General features: G+C 39.8%; 2 protein-coding genes across 4 annotated transcripts in view; one reads left to right on the forward strand and one right to left on the reverse strand.

Moving 5' to 3' along the window:
- The window catches only part of LOC141779255 (uncharacterized), a 7,019-nt gene extending 281 nt beyond the window's left edge, over positions 1-6,738 (forward strand). Inside the window, exons 1-2 of one of the 2 annotated variants that reach the window (XM_074654005.1) lie at positions 1-623; positions 3,732-6,738. The exon at positions 1-623 is cut by the window's left edge and continues 281 nt beyond it. In XM_074654005.1, coding sequence (XP_074510106.1) covers positions 3,764-5,737 — 1,974 coding nt within the window. In that variant the 5' untranslated portion in view covers positions 1-623; positions 3,732-3,763 and the 3' untranslated portion in view covers positions 5,738-6,738. Of the gene's footprint in view, positions 624-1,332; positions 1,553-3,731 lie in introns of those variants that run through there. The other variant, XM_074654004.1, reaches the window with a different exon arrangement.
- kcnn4 (potassium intermediate/small conductance calcium-activated channel, subfamily N, member 4) overlaps positions 5,905-22,752 on the reverse strand; it is a 29,508-nt gene continuing 12,660 nt past the window's right edge. The window contains exons 4-9 of one of the 2 annotated variants that reach the window (XM_074654006.1): positions 18,659-18,875; positions 14,450-14,560; positions 11,502-11,623; positions 8,352-8,421; positions 7,421-7,587; positions 5,905-7,294 (exon numbers count right to left, since the gene is read on the reverse strand). In XM_074654006.1, coding sequence (XP_074510107.1) covers positions 7,291-7,294; positions 7,421-7,587; positions 8,352-8,421; positions 11,502-11,623; positions 14,450-14,560; positions 18,659-18,875 — 691 coding nt within the window. In that variant the 3' untranslated portion in view covers positions 5,905-7,290. Of the gene's footprint in view, positions 7,295-7,416; positions 7,588-8,351; positions 8,422-11,501; positions 11,624-14,449; positions 14,561-18,658; positions 18,876-22,752 lie in introns of those variants that run through there. The other variant, XM_074654007.1, reaches the window with a different exon arrangement.

Consider the following 22,752-nt stretch of genomic DNA (forward strand, 5'->3'; position numbering starts at 1 on the left):
AAGGCAAAACATCAGGACTTTTCATTGTCAGGTCTATTGGGGAATACAGCAGATAACATATAATGTGAAATTATTCCGTTTTTAAGAGAAACTGATTTAGTTAAACGAATCTAGAGTTTTCATCATTATTATTATTATTATTATTATTTATTATTTTATTTTATTTTATTTTATTTTATTTTATTTTATTTTATTTTATTTTATTTTATTTTATTTTATTTTATTTTATTTTATTTTATTTTATTTCATTGTCAGGTCTATTGGGGAATACAGCAGATAAAATATACTGTGAAATTATTCAGTTTTTAAGGGAAATTTATTTAGTTAAACGAATCTAGAGTTTTCCTCATTATTATTATTATTATTATTATTATTATTATTATTATTAATTTAAATTTAATTTAGTTTTATTTTATTTTATTTCATTTTATTTTATTGTCAGGTCTATTGGGGAATACAGCAGATAACATATATACTGTGAAATTATTCAGTTTTTAGGAGAAACTGATTTAGTCAAACGAATCTAGAGTTTTCCTCATTATTATTATTATTTTTTATTTTTATTTTTTTTTATTTTGTTTCTGCACAATCTCCTGCTCCACACTCCAGTCCAGATGGTGGCGGTAATGCAACTTATTTCTTTATTTATTTTTATTGAGAAATGTACATTACAATATGGCATCGTACAGAACAGTCCACAACTACAAGGGAACAGACAAGCCTGGAAATTGGCGTACAGTGCTGAAGAGTGTGGATGAAGAGAGAGAAAAAACAAAAACCACAAAACAACAAAATAAAAAAGTAAGGGAATGTGTGAATAGTGCTAATAGTGCTACAGGGGTTCTCTGTAAGGTTAAGGTCCTCAACTAACATTGAAAGCTTCATAGCATTATTTTTCTTCATATGTTTCAGAGATGAAAAGTAAAGACAAAGGTCCTTAAGAAAAAAAATAGAAATTTGATCTTGAATTCAGGAACCTATTTTTATGTATAAAAAACTTTCCAAGAATAATTATGGAATTGATTACCAGGTCATGTAAAGGCATCTTTCACAATTGTAACAAAATGTAACATTTTCCTTTGTTAGATTAGAAAAATTTACAAATTTAGTGAATACAACCAATAATGCAAATCATCCCAGAAAGCATTAGCAAAAATTACATTCATAAAATAAATGTTCTGTAGTTTCAATGTGTTCATCACAGAACAAGCAATTATTGTGATCAAAACCAAAACAGTTTCTTAAGAACTCAAGAAGAAGAGTTACAGGAAGTTGAGTGAAACCTTCTAGTGCATTCTGGGATATGTAGGCGTCGCTCTTGCGCTGTTAACCGGATGTGGAGGAGTTCAGTGAGTGCTGGACGCTATCGACAGTAGTGACGCTTCAAATGTAACATTTGAAGAGATTTTTTATTTTTGTAATAAAGTGAGTCGTCATATATAAGTTGACGTTAATACAGCGGGTTGTATTTTATAAGTAACTTGCAGTAACAGTGAGCTAACTGACTTGGACCAAGCTGTTTGTGGTCCAGCAGCTAACTACTAGACAAGAGGTGAGTAACGTTACAGTCTATCAGAGCAGGTTCAAGTGTCTCTCATCTTCACGTTACATGCTTACAACTTAAAGACATTGAATTGAAATGATATAACGATAATATAAGACCAAAAGAGTGACAATAAGAGAACAAGAAAGAGTCTACAGACATGCTAGCAGAGCATCTCTGCGAGTCTGCATGCTCTGAGCTAAATGCTAACATGCTAATAGATATGTAGAATCTCAGTGTGTTGGCATCCTAACTTGGATAGATAGATAGATAGATGGATAGATAGATAGATAGATGAATGGATAGATAGATAGATAGATGAATGGATAGATAGATAGATAGATAGATGGATAGATAGATGGATAGATAGATGGATAGATAGATGGATAGATAGATAGATGGATAGATAGATAGATAGATAGATAGATAGATGAATGGATAGATAGATAGATGGATAGATAGATGGATAGATAGATGGATAGATAGATGGATAGATAGATAGATGGATAGATAGATAGATGAATGGATAGATAGATAGATAGATGGATAGATAGATGGATAGATAGATGGATAGATAGATAGATGGATAGATAGATAGATGAATGGATAGATAGATAGATAGATGGATAGATAGATGGATAGATAGATGGATAGATAGATAGATAGATAGATGGATAGATAGATGGATAGATAGATAGATGGATAGATGGATAGATGGATGAATAGATAGATGGATAGATAGATAGATAGATGGATGGATAGATGGATGAATAGATAGATAGATAGATGAATAGATAGATAGATAGATGGATAGATGGATAGATGGATGGATAGATGGATGAATAGATAGATAGATAGATAGATGGATGGATGGATGGATGGATGGATGGACAAGTTTCCAGCATCACAGTTCCATAGTGCAAAACATGTTAGTAAAAAAGTTAGTAGTGCAAAGCACAAAAAAATATACCAGATATAAAAATACAAGGAGATGAAGAAAACTGTTAAAACTGAATGTAGTGCAGGGTAACAGCTGTGATACACGACTATTAAAAAAGTGCAGAAGAGACTGTTAAAAATGAGTATAGTGCAGGGTAACTCCAGTAGCTTAGTGTAAAGTGCACTGTATGCATTATTATCTTAACTTGTGCTCATTAGCTGTATTCACAAAGTAAAGCTGAGGCTTGATGGGAATGCCATTAGTTTTGCAGGTTTTTAGTCATAAATCAAAGTGTTTTGTACAAATTGATTGATTTTAACCTGATGATGGCGTTAGATGAAAAGTCAGAGGATAACTGAGTTAATGGGCTTTATCCTCGGGGGGGGGGGGGAAATGGATTTCTGTTTGATTATTGACTGAAAGGAATGAGCAATTATGACATGATATGAAGAACTGATTATTTTTTTTTGTCAGTCAACAAATTATTTTGTAGTATCATTGTTTCAGCTCTTAACCACACATAATTACTGTAGTTTGGCTAAATCCTTATCTAAATAACTAACTATGATTAATTATCATAGTCATTAATAGTAAATAAGTAAGTAAGTAAAGCTTTATTTATATAGCACCTTTTAAAACACACCGTTACAAAGTGCTTCACATACAAATGAAACATCAAACAATGATGAAAACAAGGAAAAATTACAATATGACACACAGAAACAATGAGAAACAGATCAAACAAAAACAGACAAACACACATATGTGGATGAGGCCTATAGAAAAGGCTTGCCTTTAGAGATGCATTTTCAGAAGCTGCTTAAAAAAGGTCCAGAGATTCAGCAGCTCTGATAGATTGGGGGAGGTGATTCCAGAGATTTGGGGCTAAGACAATAAAGGCCCGATCACTTTTTGTTTTGCAGTTTGAGCGGGGGATGGATAAAAGGCTGAGATTAGACGATCGAAGTGTTCGACAGGTCGAATAATGAACTAAGAGATCAGAAATATAACTGGGGGCGAGGTCATGCAGTGCCTTAAATGTAATTATGAAGATATTAAAGTTGATTCTGAGTTTTACAGGGAGCCAATGGAGGGATGCCAGAAATAAGTAATAATAACCATGATGATAATAATAATAATAATAATGGCAAAATAGCTGTCTGCTGTGATGCTTGTATGAAACCTGTAATATGGATTCATTCCCAAACATTTTTAAAGCGATTCTGTCTATTCTACTTTTAATTGCAGACCACCCAGAGGTTTGCCTTGACCAGCTCCTTATGTCTGAAGACTCGTCCAGCGATGATGAATGGTGCTTATCCACAGAAAAGCAAGGGGATGATGCACACCCAGGGGCGCAATGTTGGGAATGTGGCAAAAAATTCAGCAAAATAAAATGCTTGATGTCGCACTACAAAAGCCATGACATCGAAGCCACCTGCCACATCTGCAGGGTAACTTTCCGACGCCTGACGTCACTCTTCATGCACCTGGACAATGTGCACTCGCCACCCCTCTGCAAAAGGTGCGATCAGTATTTCAGTAACACGTGGGAGTTGAACAAGCATGCAGAGACCTATTGCGTGGGCTCGACGCCATTTCGAGAAGCTCCCTCTTTGATCTCTGCGGCCATATGTCGGAGTCAGAACAATGACAACTTTCATAATGACGTGACTGCACAGCAAAGCACAAAGTCAGTGCTCCGTGACTCCGTGTCAGAGGTGAGGCCTCAACAAAGAATTGAGATGAAGTCTGAGAGAGCTGGAACATCTGACAACAGTATAGAGTATATAGTGATTGAAGATGATGACGATGTTGACATGGAAAGTGATCGTGAGAAAGCAGATGATTCAACAAGCACCGAATCTGATGGCGAAGATAAGACGCGGCGCTCTAAACCGGCAAACTCGTGTCCAGATGATCCAGAATCGGATGGTGGCTCAAGTTCATCCGATTCTTCCAGTGACTCTTCTCATACTCCGCACACTAAAACCCCTCCTGCAGCCCTTCCTAAAACCCCTCCTGCAGCCCTTCCTATCGTTACTAGCATAATGTGTGATGCGTGTGGCAGAGGGCCATTCCGGGCAATGAAGCTCCATTTGCGGCACTGTAGTGGTATAAGAGTAAAATATCAGTGTTCAGTGTGCAAAATGATCTTTCTAACTGAGACGCCTCTTAAGGAACACTATATGCCTTTGTATTCCTGTCAAATCTGTGGCCAAGTTTTCTCTCAAAAGGACTCGTACCTTCGCCACCAGTGTCCCAAGGGAACCAAATCACCTCTGGTCCTCTTTTGTTCCGAGTCGATGCCGAAAGCGTGTAAAATATGCAAATCCTTTTTCACCTCTGAGAAAACTTTGTTAAACCATGTCACCAGAGTTCACACGTCAGTGGTCAGCACCAAGGTGTGCATTATTACCAATCCACCAGGTTTCCATGGCACAGCAGCCCATTCAGCCATCCGTAATCCAAATGTGGTCAACCGCGTCATGAATGGAAATCTCCGTGTTGGCCAGACCTATGCAGGGTCTCTGTCCACTTTTGTGAAATCCAGCCCTTCCTCCCGGGAGACCTCCTACTCCCATGCAGGCGGACCTGCCTCTATACGCATGGCGTCCTCTGCTGCTCCTTTTAGATCGGGGAGAAATGGTGCCCTAGGTCCAACCAACCAGCCTTTAAGGCGTCTGTCTGCACCTTTATTTGTCCCTCCTGTTGCCACTGACACAACTCCAGCCACTGCGGCCCCTGACCCCGTCACCCCGCCGATGCCCACTATTATGGCCCTGTTTGAGAACGACCGCCATGACGTGGCTTTGACGAAACGTAAGAACAGAGGCTGGCGCGCCAAGACCCCTTACCCCTGCAGGCAGTGTGGTGCCATCTCGCGGCAGCCCTCCCACGTCATCAGCCACCGCTACCTCCACCGAGGCCACCGCCCATACCAGTGCCAGTGCGGCCGAGCTTTTAAGCACCAGCTGCACCTGCTGCGACATTGCGTTCAGCACGCGGAGACCGTAAGCTACATCTGTGTCAGCTGCGGGGAGTCTTTCACCGGAGCAAAACTCTTAACTGAGCACATGAAGGGCAAGTCACGGAAGAAATCGCGTTCTGGACGTACATGGAAAGTTAAGAGAAAGTGCAGAATGTCCTTAACATGCGACTGCGGACAACTTTTTTTTAGGCCTTCGGCTTACATATGGCACCTACTTAAAAACAGGACAAAAACTAAACGATTGAAGCAGCACCTTGAATGACATCTCTGGTTTCTCCATGGCATATAGGGACTTTTTTTCTCCAGCTTTGTGCACCACACTTTAAACCCCAAGTGTTCAACGCAATCTTTCACATCACAATTGTCACTGTTTCATTTTGGGTTGTTTTTTTTTTGTCAGAAAAAAATCGAAGCAAAATCACATCCACATTCATTCTTAATGGCTTTTAATTACAAGCATGTCCTGGCTGGTTGTTAACATGTTTTAGTCATGTGCAAATGATAAACAATGTTACAACAAGTTCCACATAAATTGTTTCGACAAAACAACAGAATACATATTAACCCACAAGGAACTTTTTTTCAGTATTGGATTAAATTAAAACACATTAAAACTCCAGTTTATCCTCCAGAGAGAGAGTTAATCCAGTTTTACTCATTTTTCTCACAAAGTGCATTCTTAACAGTGAGGTTTGTATAGGGAGTCCTCATGTTTTGCATATTTGTTTTCACTCCAGCTGATTCAAATGTTATGCTCCTGTCAGACATTGTAGAGGTCTTAGCATTCAGGTTGGAAATAGCACATGACTTTTTTTTTTAATAGTTATATTTGTTCATGATTTTAATGTCAATAATCCTCAATATTATGTAGTTTATTTAATTCATGTTCACTAGGTGGAGCTGTTGGGTCGCTAAAAGAAAACTCCCGCTCACATTTTATTGTTCTCAGAGCAGGTGTAAACTGTGAGATGCTTTTCCTGCATCAGATGATTACAACCTTACACATTAATCTATGAGTTTCAGTTGACATCTCTTAAAAGCCCCCTGAATTTACAGTTTGAAATAAAGTTTTCCTCCCCACAATACTTGAATTGAAGTTTAGTTTCTTCTCTTGTTTGAGCATCAAAAAACATTTCATTCACAATTCACTTCAGGGGTTAGCAGAACAATGAGGAATTGTTAGAGACTGTATTATATTCAATAAGCCCGTTTGCCAACAATAATCAACTTAGTAACCATTAAACTGTCTACTAATGAAAAAAAGGATTCGCGAGAGTTTTTTTTTTTATAAAACTGATTAGGCTAACACTGTAAAATATTGCAAGAAAATTCAAATAAAATTAACGTAAAAATATGTGTCTTATTCCACAGGAGTAAGGCAGTGATGGGAGTCCATCAATGAAACTTTACAAATAGCAGTTAGAGCAAGCTCCGGGTCCAGTCTATGCTCTGGAGTCTTTGACAGTGTGGATTACAAGGCTCTCCACAGTCCTTGTTCGAGATCAATCCAGTTCTTTTTGCACCGTCACAAATATAACTGCTAAAAACGACAGATTTCTCAAAATGTGCTGTGCGATTCTCCCACAGTGAGTCTTATTTTATCTGTATAATTTTACAGCCTTGAGTCATTGTGCGGTGCACTCAGCGCACGGCCAGAAGATGAGATCTTTAGTAGGTATGCCAGTCCTCCAAGTGGTTCAGCATGTTAAGAGTCTGGAGCAGCTCCGGGTGGAGAGGATTTACCGTCTCACTTTCATGGATACTGTAGAAAAACCGAAGACAATTATCTGTCTCCGTAGGTGTATTGAAGCCATGTCACCTGCAAAAAAAACAAAAAATGTAACTTGTTATTCACGATTCAGCGTAGATACCACATCCTGCGTTGTGTTGAGTTGATTGCAGCAGATCTGTGCATTGTCGCCAGCATCTGTTGAGTGTTGTTTACCTGATCTCTGGGTTACGGTTACGCAGGACCTGAGACAGCAGCTCAGACGTCTGTTGGAAGCAGCGACTCAGCTCGTCCAGCTTCTGCTCCATGGAGAGGATACGCTGCTCCAGCTCCCGATAGGAGTTGTTCCAATTGGCACTGAGGTCGCACATGATCATCTGCATCTGTTGAAACCAGACACACAAATGTTTTTTGTGTCAACAAGAGGAAATCACAGGTCAAACTACAGCCATAAATCTGATATTACTAAATTCTCTGCAGACACATTTTAAATGTATGTTGCGTAGTGAAGCTTTGGAGAGTCTGTGACTGACTCACTGGGACAGACTCGAAACCATCCGAGTGTTGCCAACTTAGAAACTGTGTCACTACATTTGGCAGCCGCTTTTAGCAACTTGGTTTCAAAAAAGAAGCCAACAGCAACAAATCTGGTTACTTTTTTAGTCCTCTACGCTCCCTGTGGCTGTTGCTCCGTAAGAGAGAGCAGCATGTTTGGTTTACTGCACGGCAGTCAGACTGTAACTAACTGATTGCAAAGTGGCATGGTTTACTGTTGACATCTTACCAAGGGGCTACACTTGTAGTCTGGAAAAAACTAGGTTTGTTTTTACACATAAATCAATCAGGAGAATGCATTTTAAAGTGCAAAAATTACACATTAGAGCCTCTCACTGGGTAATGTCTTTATATCTCGGGGTTTATTCCTCATGGAAAACTTTTCTGGGCCTGTGAATTCCTGACACAAATGACTCCCGAGACATTTTATGGAGATTTTTTTAACAAGCATTTAAGGTGTCTGAAACCCCTAGCAATAAACAGCACACTTTAAAATACTGCGTGAGTAGTGAGCGTTATAGGGGAATCTTTGTCAACTTATCTGGCATTATAGCCCTACCAATGAAACATTCCAGTGACAGCTGTCGTTTACCTTAGGGAGGTCCACCATCTCGCTGACGTAATCTCTCAGCTTTTTTTGTTTGAGGCGTAAATGCCGAAATCTGCAAAAAAAAAGAAAAGGTTTGACTGATCTCATTCATGTATTTCAAACATAATTGCATTTTAATTATGTTATTCCAAATGTTACATCATTAGGGTCTGTTGTCAACAAGTTCAAAATACAGAACAGCTGCACGCTGTTTTTTAGGTGTTGTAAGTTTGCTCCTACTTTGACTGTTCAGGATGATATGGGTAAGATTACTGGTTCAATAATGCGGAAATATGAAATAAGACTGTGGAATCGTTTGCTTAATATGTCCGAATACAGGATCAATAAGAAGGTTTTTCTTTGGAGTAAATCACATAATGGGCTACAGAACTTCATGCTATTTTTGAGGAAGCTGAATTGCAATATATGTATAGTAATAATGTATCATGCAGCATGAACACAATTAGAGGAAAGTTACTTGCTAGATTTTAAGAAAAATGGTTGAAAGATATATTTTTAAAACCAAAATTACAAACATATTCAAATCAAGCACAATTATGGCACTGAATCTTATGTTATAGCAAACTTATCAAGGAGTCAAAGGTCTTTAGTTGCACAGTTAAGAACAGGAATCCTTCTTCTGGCCCTTGAAGTCGGTAGATTTAAAAACATCCAGGAGGACAACAGGTTGTGCAAAGTATGCGCGTTAGGAGAAGTTGAAAATGAATCACATTTTCTTTTGTATTATCCACACTATGATGAGTTACGAACTTCTATTTGAAATGAAATGTGTTCAAAATCCAGAAATGTTTTGGTGCTCGGAGGATGACAAAATGGAACGGCTATTTCATTTTAATGCTTATAAGTTGGCTACTTTTGTTTCTCGCGCTTAGAAAAAAATATCAGGATTTATTTGTTTAGTATAATTTGTCATTGATATTGCTACTCTGGTTTCTGCCTTTTGTCTTTTCTTTATTTTCTAAATAATGGTGTTTTGTAAGCCTGTTCGGGTTGGGCATATTATTTATGCATGACACAATAATAATCAAATCAATGTTTCACTGAGACACAGAAAAGGGAAACAGTTCAAATGAATGTAATGTTCTAGTGCAAGAGCATTTATTTGTTTAAAAAAAAAGAAAAAAGAAGCCAATATGATATCACTGTTTGTAGAATTCAGGGTTTAAATGCTCCAATGAGGAGCACATCAATGGATGGAGCGTCCTATTTTTGGACAATAGTCCTCCTGGCACATACAGTGGAGGAATATGCTGACAACTGAGTATTCCATTGCTCAACATGCAGGAGTCATGCTGTGTTTGTTAAATGGCTATAAAACAATGCTAGGAGGTTTTTGACATATAAAGGTGGAAAAGGGCTAAATTTAGTATCTGGCGTATCTGGGTTGGATGAAACCACCAAAAACGGAAATATGGAGAGCAATGTTGCAATCAAGCAGCCAGTCTCTGAAGACATTAGAGGTAAAATGAGCAGTGTCATTGCGGTATGATGTCCTTCATCCCAAAGCATGGAGGTGCCTCACACTAGTACTTTCCACAGTGTATTTATTTATAGTGGCTCTGCCCGGCGTAAAGCAGGAAGTACAACCCCTCCACCCAGGCTAACACACACACACACACACACACTCACACGCATAATCCTGTTGTCAGGATAATGAAACACACAATCACACTTCTGGACTTCCTGTCTTGTGCAACCCACTTGTTCTTCAATATAATAACAAAAACAAACAACTGAAATGGAAAATTATGTGCAAAAAGAAAATGGTTCCTCATTTTTAATAGTTCCTGTGTTCTTTTTCTTGATGTGTCTCGGAAGAAGATGCACAAAAAGCTGTATTACTATCACATTATCAGCACTTTTTTCGTTTCCTGCCACTGTGGCAGGCAAGTATTTTTGTCAGTTTGCCACTCAGAAATTGTGTCTGCCACTTTTGAAATCTATGCACTAAATCAAAGAATAACATTTTAGATCTGACGTCATTCAATGTTAAATATATTTTACATTAAAAAAGATATGCATGGTAAAATCCAGTGTACGAATTACATCGTAGCTTCTGGGAGAGCCTTATTCTTCGGGGAAGGGAGGGTACTGTACTTTGATATTGTCATCTATTGGTTAATTGCATAAAAACCCACTTTTCAAATGATTATTTAAATATTTGCTTTGATAAAAAAAAATCTTGGCATTAGTAGTTTTAATTATGTATTAGAAGCTGCTTAGAGTTAGTGTTAGGAAGTCACACAGGTCATAATTCCCTCTCTAATATGTATTTTATATTGCTGTGAAAACATCTCATTCAGACAACTGGATTTATTTAAATCGCTCGCCAAAAATTGAATTTTACAAGATTATATCTGAACACATCATGATAATGTTAGAATTGACCTTTGCCCAATGATCAGTTTTACTGAGCAGAGCTTGAACGCACCATAATATAATGGCAATGGCACCTCCGTTAACGTTAGTAGCCTCGTTATTTAGCCAAGCAGGACTGTGCTGCCCACCGACTACTAACAGCTAACATTACTAACTCTCCTCCTGTTGATTTCAACACAGATTTGTTATTCACAGTGTCGCATTATCAGGGAAAAAGAGGAATCGATAGACACGGAGGCATGGGAGGCCAAGAAATCGGGACTAGGAACTAGGAACCTGTTCTAAAGGGGAGCTGATTCTCTATTCCCATCACTAGCGTTTTCCCTGTCTGTCAAAGTGGCGGATGGCCTGACGATTTTACCCACCACTGTCAACAATTGACCCGCATTTGGCGGGTGGCGGGTGCTAATTTCAGACCCTGCACATTATACTGTAAATAGTAAAAAATGAAACGAGGTCATTTAATTAGTTATTTGCCGCCCTGTCTAAGAGCTTTGTCTTGAAACCTGTGTAATAAAAGGTTGGACCCTTATTCACACATGCCCTGCCCACATAAAAGAGGCCAACAAATCAAATTAGTAATCTGAATTAGTCATTATAATCTGTGACTCTGTGGTTGCGCATGTTGTCACTAAGCTAATGACCCATAAAATATATGTGTAAGGCACACAGCCCACCACCCACGTACATCCCTCGCCCAGACACACCCAGACATCCTGCCTGAAGCTATCATTTTGCCATACAGTAACTCACACTCTGATGGCTTCCAGAAGACATCTCTGGTGTCTCCGGTGCTCACCGCGGTTGCCCTTTGTCATGTTTGCGCGGTGCAGGAGCCAGCATTCCCTCAGCACATTAGCAGCAGCGTGGCGCATCTGGTGGAAGAGACAGAAACGTCAAAATTGACCGATCAAACCGTGGTGGTTGCAGGAGCACGAATGCGGTGATAAGATAAAGTAAATGCAAACTTGACTGATAAAGACACACAACGCTTATCGTGTTTCTTAGACAGAACCTGGCTCATATCAATCATTTTAGCACAGGAAGTAAAATATGAGTCATTCAAGGTAGCTGATTAAAACCAGGTAGTTTTTCCTGTTGAACTATTTTGCTCTATATGATGCTGATTTCAGATTAAACTAGAACTATGAACGTCTTCACAGAGATGCTCATATACAAGAATCTGAACAGGCCATGGGGATCACCTTTCTGCACCTTTCTCTTTGATTCTATTCATGTCTGTTTCTCTTCCTGCACAAATCACTGTAAGTGCCCCATGATGATGTCACTATGGGCCTTGTTGTGAGGGTTATTAATAGAGGCTGTCAATTTCTGCATCCAGATGTCTTCCCTTGTTCCCATCAGTGTAAATTTGGACTGCTCAGAAGGATGCACTCAGGCGCACAAACACACACACACACGCAGACCAGAGCAACTACAAGCAAAGCATAAAGATGCACCGAGTGACAGGATGCAGCCACCGGGAGAGAGGAAATGGTTGTATCCTCCAAAGCAGTGCACCACTTGCAGTCAGACACTGTTTACAGTTTGGTGTGCAGGCTGCAGCACTGCACACAAAGATTCAAGGAACTCTATCAATCATTACACATTTATGTATAGTCCTAAGACACTTTTCTCCTTTCATATTTCATCTTCCCATCAATAAGTAAACACTTGAGTCCTGTCCAATCCTACAAACAAAATCCTCTTCAAGCCCCCTCCACTTCCACACACACAAACAAACGCGTACGTAAGCTCGACCAGTTTCCTGCCCGTCGCTGCACCGTCCTGAACTGACACAAGTTTCTTTCCTGACAGATGATTTCCTCTGTTTGACGCCTTGAAAATGCTATAAAGAGGTTGGCATCTCCCTCCTCTTTTCCCACACAATCCTGTCTTCTGATGTCTCTCATTGAAGGACAAAAAATCATTCTAATAAGACTCGAAACCCAAAATATGCACGTGACACGGAAAGTAGTAGACGCTTCCATCCTGACTGCTCCATCCGCTTCGTCATTTCTTATTATTTGTCCTGCTACACTGCAGTAACCTCTGATGAAAAGGAGGGCAGTTGACTGTTTACTAAATGTTTATGTAGGGAAGTTTATTTAATTATTAGATAAATATTATCACAAAAATAACAGCCACTATTATCAGGTTCTTTAGCTCCCGTTAGACTCTTGTTGCACCTGCTATGTTGGACATTTTAATTTAAATATGTATGTCTTTGTCAAAGTTAGTACAGCCTGGGATGTCATTAAGGTTTATTTTGTCACATGAGCTACACATAAGATGATATTCTAGGTTAAGAATCAATCATCTGACCTATATTGAGCTGTTAATGTGTTCATATTTGTATGTAAAGACCCTTATTTTCATTAAACCTGCAGTAGGCAGAATGTTTTTGGCATCATTGGGCAAAGATTCCATGATAACCTTTCAGCATATTGTAATTCACGTGTTCTGAGAGATAACTAGACTTCTGCACCTCCTCATGGCTCTGTTTTCAGGCTTTAAAAAAAATCCAGCCCGTGATGGGAGACTTTGGCCAATCACAGGTCATTTCAGAGAGAGAGCGTTCCTATTGGCTGTTCATTCAACGGAGGCAGCTGTCAATCAACTCGCGAACTCCGATCAAACGGTCAAACTCGAGAGCTCTGATAAAATGTGAATCAATATTCTGTTACTGTAATGCCTATTTCTCGCCTCAAATGTAACGTACTGTTTAGCTGTAAATTGAGAAATTTTGCATGGCTGCCGGGTCACAAACTTTCTCATTTTACAGCCAAATAGTACACTACAAGATGTTTCTGAAGACATTTGAGGTGTGAAATAGGCATTAATGTAACAGAATATTGATTCATATTTGATCAGCGACGCCTAGTTTGACCGTTTGGGCGGAGTTCATTAGTGTGAACGGAGTGATTAACAGCTGCTCAGAGACGGCAGTCTCCAGCTCGGCTCTGATTGGTTGAGGCATGTGATTTTTTCCGTATTACCCGTTTCATGCACTACTGTCAGGATATAGTGACCGTTTTATAAAAATAACTTTTTTTAATCATATTTGCTCCAATCTTGCCTAATGCTGCTTTAAATCCTCCACAGACAATTGTTGAATTCTGCTTTATGGTATGCTGGTTTTGGCGCATTCAATACAATTAACATTTTAGCATAACTGCTAAGCATTTGCCAAAGCATACCAAAGTGTAATGGCACTGCAGAACAGACTTTTCAAATCCTTTTGCACAAGTTCCAGGGACTTTGACAACAATAAACACAGACGTGGTGTTCATCGTGATGGATTATACCTAACTTAAACAAGTTTCAGGTTTCTGCAAGCTGATTTTCATACCGAAATTAAAGGGAAACATTACAGCGCGTTTTGAAACAGAGTTAGCAGTAACGTAAAGTATGCATGATTTGTAGTAAATGGGCCAAAAAATTAAAAATACAATTTACTGGTATCATCTTTGAAGCAACACTTGTCAGATGAAGCCTGCCAGAGGATAAGAAACAGCAAAATCGCAAGTGAGAATGGCCATGCATCCAAAAGTCATATTTCTGATGAAGAAACTGTTGCAAAGGATACATCACAAATCGGTGAGTTGCCATGTTGGTCTTATAGGCATATTACAGTGTTTTCATCAATGTAAACTATAAAATGTTAATATGCTGGATAACTTCACTTATTTTGCTCTTACCCTTTTAGAGATCTGGATGTCCAGCATGAAGAAGTGCACATGTTTCTCTCCTTTGTTCAACGCCAGCATCTTGGTAACGACTGCAACCAGCATGGCAGTGCAGGCTACACCCTAAAACCCAACACACAAACACATACACACACAGGGTTGGCATGGTTACTGATATATCTACCATCTTTCCCAATAATCATGTACCCGTTTGAGAATGATCCTGGATACTGTAGTGGCATCAACAAGGCAGAACTCAAGAGAAACGTTTGGGTCTTGTGTGTTTGGCTCCACCATTCCCCCTCAAGGGAACGCACTTCTTCAGAAAACTGAATGTTGATCTTCATACCTCATATGGTTCCATCTAATAAATCAAAGTTATATTTACACAGAGAGTTCAATCTGTGGCACTGCTATAGTACTGCTTTCCTCTGAGAATAGCTGCACGCTATTGCTGGAGAGAACGATGGTGAGGTTTCAGATAGGCCGCAGAGCGATTCACATCTACATAGTCACACAACATGATGTCACAGGAAACACAGATAAATCACTGCGCTGAGTTCACGTCCATCAAGGATAATGATAAAAGTCTTTACCTGTTTTTCCTTTTTTCAGCTTGCATTAGAAAGAGAGAGAAAGAAGAAGAGAGCAAGATCAAGCATGAGCATTAAAAAAAAGCAAACGATATATTTATGCTTCACTCCAACAGCCTCAGAATATCTATAATTACACCGTCTGTGAAACCCAGGAGGTACAAACTCTTTCCTTGGATCCATCTCCACACAGCGATGGGATGCAAACACCGTTGTCAACCCCTGAACACAGCTGCAAATTGAGTTATGTCTGGAGTCGAGCAGAAGTGCTGACCATAGAGGCATTCAGCCATATTACAGGTGTGAGAGCCCCAGTGATTGGCTTCCCAAAACTGCCCTGATGGGAGAAGGAAATTTATTTATTTTTTCCAAATCACGGGCACAGGTTGGCACACCCTCCTGTTGTAGTGGTGCCAAAGGCAATAAACCACCTAAAAATGGATATGGTGGAAAGTTTTCCCTTATAAGGATGGAAGCTTATAAAAACAAGGCAGATGGGGAAAGAGAGAGAGAGAGGGGAAAGATTGTTTTCCACTCTGTCACAGAGGTGTCTGAACCAAACTCGCTGTGCCCACATCCAGAACCACGGCGGCGACTCTTATCTGACTGTACCAGAATTAAAGGCAGCAGAGGTGAGTCAGGGAACCGTAGTCTGTTGCCTATTCAAGCACACAGCCACTCCTCACTCTCAGTTACTTCACTGTAACTCTTTGTGTTTTATCTCAAGTGTCATTTCCCCATTCCTTCAGCCCTCCGTCTCTATCTCAGACCCTCCCTTCCGCCTTTTCAGTCTTCACCTTGCCACTCCTTTGCATGACCATAAAACCACAATATTAGGATCGTTCGAGATGAACTGCGCCTCGCCTGAAAGGTAGACGAGATCAGGCGGCTGCAGCAGCGGGGCAGTGACAAAAAGCTGCGGTTGAGTCGGACAGTTTCCAGCCGTATCCAGCAGGCTTCAAAGAATTTACAGGATGTCACAGGAATAGTTACATCCTGTTAGATCCGATCTGTAGGCTACGTTCTGATTTATTTATACTTTATTTGTAAATATATGTGTAAATGTGTATGTATCTGGCATTGGATTCTATCCTTTATTATTTTTATGTCTGTCTTGTAAAGCACATTGTAATGAGCACTCGTTTTGATAAGTGCTATATAAATAACCCTCATTATTATTATTATTATTATTATTATTATTATCAACCACACAACATACGGTATGTTTGTTAACAGATGAAACCTTCATATTACAGAATTACAGTCTTCAGAACAAATCAGAAGATAACATATTGGGGAGGAACGGAACATAGAGAGACTCAAATGGGATGGAAGACGAGTAGTAGCAGAATATGAAGAAACTGAATAAAAGTGAAAGTACGGGAGAAATGCACCTTTGCAGAAACCACAACAAAACAAAATGAGAAAAGCGGCAACAGAACGTCTTGTTTTTGTGGCTTATGCAGAGAAATGGGAGGTGGTTTCCTTAGGAGCACATACAGAAGTAAAACAAAGATAAGACTTTCTTTGTGTTTATCGAACCGAGCATTAGATGTCTTTTGTGTGAAAACCACCAACCAGTCATTTTCTGATAAGAAGCCAAAGAGGCCAAAGCAAGCACTTGAAATGAAATGCCTCAACAAGTGTTTATATATAAATTCCTTCAATATGCACACAGTTGCATGGAATTTCTTTAGCACTAAATAGTTTTTAAAACCTTTGTATTTGATAATGGGCATGAATAAGCCTAACAAGCAATCCAACCTAGTTACCATGACTCCCGTGAAGAGACACACCGCCTTGCCACGGCAGAATTACAGACTTAAATATCACAGAAAGTTAGGATTTTCTACAAAACGTGATGTTTGTTGTCTAAACTAAGAACCAGTCAGCTCTTTGATCAGGCGACAGCCAGGCGTTTCCCATAATGCCCTGGGTCTTGCAGTCAGTGAAGAGCAACTGCGGCTCTAAAAACTGCGGCCGCCTTGATCCCGTGAGGTTATCGTTGCCTATCATGTGCTTGACGTCAGAGCAAGTCGGGATCAATTCAGACACAAATCTAACCGGGGACTCTGCGCAGGCCTGGCTCATCTCGAACGAGCCTATTATCATGCTGTAATTTCAAAAAATTCACTGTGAGAGGTTCGTTATGGTAAATGGACTTGGACTTATATAGCGCTTTTCTAGTCTTCCGACCACTCAAAGCACTTTACACTACATGTCAGTATTCACCCATTCACACACACATTCATACACTGATGGCAGAGGCTACTAAGGTGCCAACTTTGCCCATCAGGATTTAATCTAAATACTCATTCACACACCGATGGCTATGCCTCCGGGAGCAATTTGGGGTTAAGTGTCTTGCTCAAGGACACATCGACATGTGACCCGGAGCAGCCGGGGATCGAACCACCGACCTTCCGATTGGTGGACAACCTGCTCTACCCTCTGAGCCACAGCCGCCCTGTGGCTCAGAGTTATGCTCTCATTTGCTTGTAACATTTGAACTGGCTGTGGTGCTTTCTATAATTTCTCTCTGGGATACTTTAACTTGTTTCTTTTATTTTTATTCTATATGATGAGATAAGCAACAAGCAAAATTTACTGTGCCGTATTTCACAATTTCTGTGCAAGACATGACGAAAGAGAAAAAGTCAGTGAGCGCAGCAAAACAATGACATCACACTACATGCAGATGTTTTATGTGGACTGCAGCAGCGCCCCACTGCATGCTGACAGTTTCTCTCCCTCATTCTTTTTCGTGTGAGTGCCTGGTACCACCGAGGTCCTGCAGAAGCACCAGTCATTCATTTACAGCTGTGATCTAAATCCCACACACACAGGGGAATGAAGGCATTCAGGTCTGTCAGCACCACTAGGGTGTGCAGCTGGGCAAAAAGGGTCGTATATATCCAAGATATAGTGCAGAATAGGCTGGGATGGAACACAAAAGGCCTAACTGAACCTAACTGAACTGACCCGATGTAAAATGGGAAAAACTGAATAGGAAAATGGGGAAAGAGTTGCTGCAATGGAACATAACAGAAACAGAAGGGAATGAAACAAACCAGAGGGGACGATATGGAACATTACGAAACAGAAAAGAGCAGATCAATATGGAACAAAAGGCAATAAAATAGAACAAATCAGAACATAACATATTGAGGAGGAATGGAACATAGAGAGCCTCAGATGGGATAGAAGACGAGTAGTAGCAGAATATGAAGAAACTGAATAAAAGTGAAAGTACGGGAGAAATGCACCTGTGCAGAAACCACAACAAATGAGGTGAAAATGAGAAAGAGTGGCAACAGAACATCTTGTTTTTGTGGCTTATGCAGAGAAATGGGAGGTGGTTTGCTTAGAAACACATACAGAAGTAAAACAACATCTTTGTGTTTATCGAACTGAGCATTAGATGTCTTTTGTGTTAAAACCACCAACCAGTCATTCTCTGATAAGAAGCCAAAGAGGCCAAAGCAAGCACTTGAAATGAAATGCCTCAACAAGTGTTTATATATACTTCAATATGTACACAGTTGCATGGAATTTATTTAGCACAAAATAGTTTTTAAAACCTTTATATTTCATAACGGGCATGAAACAAGCAACCCAACCTAGTTACCATGACTCCCGTGAAGAGACACACCGCCTTGCCACAGCTTGTGGTGGGGGCCACATCCCCATAGCCCACTGTGAGGAAGGTGATGGCTATGAGCCACATAGCCGTGTCCATGCGGCCTGTCCCTGCAGCTGTGTCCATGCGGCCTGTCCCTGCGGCCGTGTCCATGCCGCCTGTCCCTGCGACCGTGTCCATGTGGCCTGTCGTTGCTTGGGGCTGTCTGCAGGAGGGAGAAAGTAGCAGTGAGACTGTGTCCTAACAAAACATGTTAAATGTATTCTTATGGACTTCAGTTATGCGCAAAGTCCCAGCCACATTCTTAACATAAACGTAGCCATAATTAACTTTTACATAAGCCCAACCATGTTAAATCTAAACATTCATAACCATTTCCAACTTTTGTAAACAAAACCATGTTTTACTTAAACACAACTATTTTTAATGAGATGCCATTATATTTTAGGGTCTATTTCCTTGGTAGTTTCCTTGAAATGATTATGTAATTCAGTTTGTTTTATCGAGAAAATAGAGACAAAATTGTTTAAGTTTAGTTAGTGGTGTTGAGTTTATAAAAAATTGTGATTTCCAGATGTATTACTGTGAAAGGACTGCTCCATACAAACCAAATTAAGTAGTCATCCAGACTATTACTAATTTATTAAACTGATATAGAAACCTTATTCTCCATATATAGGAGTGGGTGAGACGGTTACAATCTTCTATCGAGGTATGTAATCTTATATATTACAATAGCAATACTGTATATGTCTTGATAAAGTAAGTTTTCTGAAAGTTTTCAGTATGGACAAAATAACCAGTTGGGAATGGTAAATAACAAATCAAGGTACCTCATTACATTGATGCAAAAATCCTGTAAAAATCCAATTTTGCCCACAGGCATAATATAACCAAAAATAAATAACGATAACTACCACAAATAGTATGACGAAAACCCTGACGGTAGATACATTTATATCATTTCATTGTCTATATCGTGATCACCCCACCCTATAAATATGTTGAATGCCTGCCTACAGACAAATTAAAATGTTTGCATGTTCAGCTGACTACTGTGTTGAAACCTGCAGTAGGCAGAATGTTTTTGGAATCATTGGGCAAAAAAATCCATTATAACCTTTCAGCATATTGTAATTCAAGTGCTCTGAGAGAAAACTAGACTTCTGCACCTCATCATAGCTCTGTTTTCAGGCTTTAAAAAATCTAGCCCGTGACAGGAGACTTTGGCCAATCACAGGTCATCTCAGAGAGAGAGCGTTACTATTGGCTGTGCTCCAGCTGGTGGGCGGTGCTTGGTATTTCTTCAACTGAACTCAACATGGCTGCCGGGTCACAAACTTTCTCATTTTACAGCTAAACAGTACACTACAAGATGTTTCTGAAAACATTTGAGGACAGAAATAGGCATTAGAGTAACAGAATATTGATTCATATTTGATCAGCGCTGCCTAGTTTGACCGTTTGATCGGAGTTTGCAGGTGATTGACAGCTGCTCAGAGACGGCAGGCTCCAGCTCGGCTCTGATTGGTTGTTTTCCTCCGGTCTGTGAAATCTTGCAGATGCCATTAGGAGCACCGGAGGACACAGAGGCACACGATTTTTTTCAGATTACCTGTCTCATGCACTACTGTCAGAATATAGTTACCGTTTTATAAAAATATATTTTTTAATCATATTTGCTCCATTTCTACTGAATTGGAATAAAGTAACTGGAAGTGTACTAATTGATTCATTCCTGTTCCCAACTAACTTTGTAATTAGTACCAAATGACCGTCCTTTCCAGAAGCCTTTTTATGATTGTATTTATCTTTATGTCTTAGATACAGCATTGAATGGAACATTTCCTTAGCACAATGAGTCTTCTGAGTTTGATAAAGGTGTGGTGTGTTAATCAAACTGTGTTATCAGTGCAGATGCTCTACAGTACTAATGAAGTCAGGAAGTGGGTACTAATGTAAACTTGTAAAACATTACAAAACACAAGTCCAATGTCCACTTGAAACCACACAAAGAGTTCATCTGTCTCCTGGATGTGGCTGGTGCAACAGTTCCGTGTTAAAAGGTTTGGTGGTCTTATCAGCTATCAGTCATGAGCTCTTTTATTACTTTTGACAAATCAAAACATACATACGACTGAGACACGTGAAACTGAAGGCTAAACCTCCCATCAGGGTTCAAATGAACAAAATGACCTCACGCTGTTCAAACAGCCAAACAGACTGCGAAGGATAAAGTTGACGTTTAGTTGGCTCGCGTTAAACAGCAATTATCAAATCAGTTATTGGACGTCCATTCTGAGCAGGAAAGTCAAATTGACCATCAAGGTTTGTGGAGGAATGTTAAACTACCAAACATTTAGGTTTGTTCATGTGCATGTGTGGAGGTTTGGGGGAGGATACAGACTGAGCTGTAGTGTGTGTGTGTGTGTGTGTGTGTGTGTGTGTGTGTGTGTGTGTGTGTGTGTCTTTCATAATAGAGAGTAACAGTGAAATAAATCATAAAACATTACTCACTGGTGCAGGTATTTTGTAAATCATGTTTACTGTATAATTAGACTACGAAATCCTATGCTAAGCTCTATTCACTATTTAGCACAAAAGCCTCCAATAACTGAAAACCATTGTCCAAAGTCCAACGCCTTCCATTGAAAGGAAAATAAAAACGTAGTTTGCTCACCTAATTTGATTTTACTTTGATTCATAGGAAAAATGTGCCTTGGGCAGTCACGTATTTGCTCATTCCATGATAACTGAGTGTATTTAAAGTTCACCGTCACGCAGGACGTGGAGAATGATAGTGTTAAAACTAATAGCCATAGTGATTATTGTGGACAGCGAACAACTGGCATTCTTTCGCTGTTACATGTTGTACGTGTTGAGTCCAGTCAATATTTACTGAGCAGGAACTCATAAAACTAGAAACAATCAGGCAAAGGTTAAACTCTGATATGTCAAAGGAACATTACTGTTGCAGGCTAGGGAAATTTTAAGTTGACCTTTTACACTCAAATTCACTTTATTTCATTGTTCTGGACTGCAGGGGCGGACTGGGACTGAAATTCAGCCCAGGACTTTGAGAGGAAGAGGCCTTCCATGTGAACGCCTGGAGGGCCCAATTTGAACACTAACACAGTTTTTGTGGTACAAGGGCGTAGGATCATTTCGTAATAGTAACTCTGACTAAACTCAAATAATTACGGTGCTTATGTGTGTCTCCTGATTGCCTGCAGCTACCGACATCTCTGGAACTGCTCTTTCTGCAGACAAACATGTCCACATTTTAGATCAGTTAAGTGCAACATACAAAAGCAGTGTAAAAGGCACTAAAATCACTTGCTCTAAGCCCCATTGGTCTCCCCACAAAATCTACGCCCTTGTTGCGGTATAAAGAGAATCTGATGATGCTGAAGACCTTCAAGACACTTGAGGATGTCTTGCTGACACCTGCCTCCTCAGTTATAAGCACATCACCACTGCACTGAATCAAAACAAGACCGGCCAGGCAAGCTGAGGTGAGCTGGAACACTAGTAACAGTTCGTCAAGTTCACGATGAAAATGACTGAGCCAATCAGATTTCAACAAAAACGAGGATCAGTCCAAATTTGGAGGTGCCGCTCGTATCCCCCCTCAATATTGAAAGTATTAGATTGGCCCAGTCTGGCAGGCAGCGCAGCCACTCTGTGCTATCTGTGGCTGCGAGGACCAGGCTGGCCCATGCTGGGGTTGTACTTTTTTTAAGCTTTTTAAAACTCAATGAAGATCTTTATAAAAGAAAGAAAAGAAAGGTCGGCCCTCACAAGACCGTCCCACTGGGAAAATTCCCAAGCTTCCCAATCAGGAAGTGCGCCAGGCTTTGATGCAAACTTCTATAGTGGCCAAACGGTGGTACTACAACTTCCGTGTCACGTGATGCTATTGGGCCCAAAAATACTTTTCCCCATAGATTTACATTGAGAAAGAGACGTCTGTAAATCAGCAGATCATTTTTTTTTTAGGTAAATCAACTTCCAAATATGAACACTTAAATAACCCTTATTTAAATCATTAGGTCATAAAAGTTGTTAAATGCACTAATAGC

This window comes from Sebastes fasciatus, chromosome 12, assembly GCF_043250625.1.
Source record: "Sebastes fasciatus isolate fSebFas1 chromosome 12, fSebFas1.pri, whole genome shotgun sequence".
In the NCBI taxonomy this organism is placed as follows: domain Eukaryota; kingdom Metazoa; phylum Chordata; class Actinopteri; order Perciformes; family Sebastidae; genus Sebastes; species Sebastes fasciatus.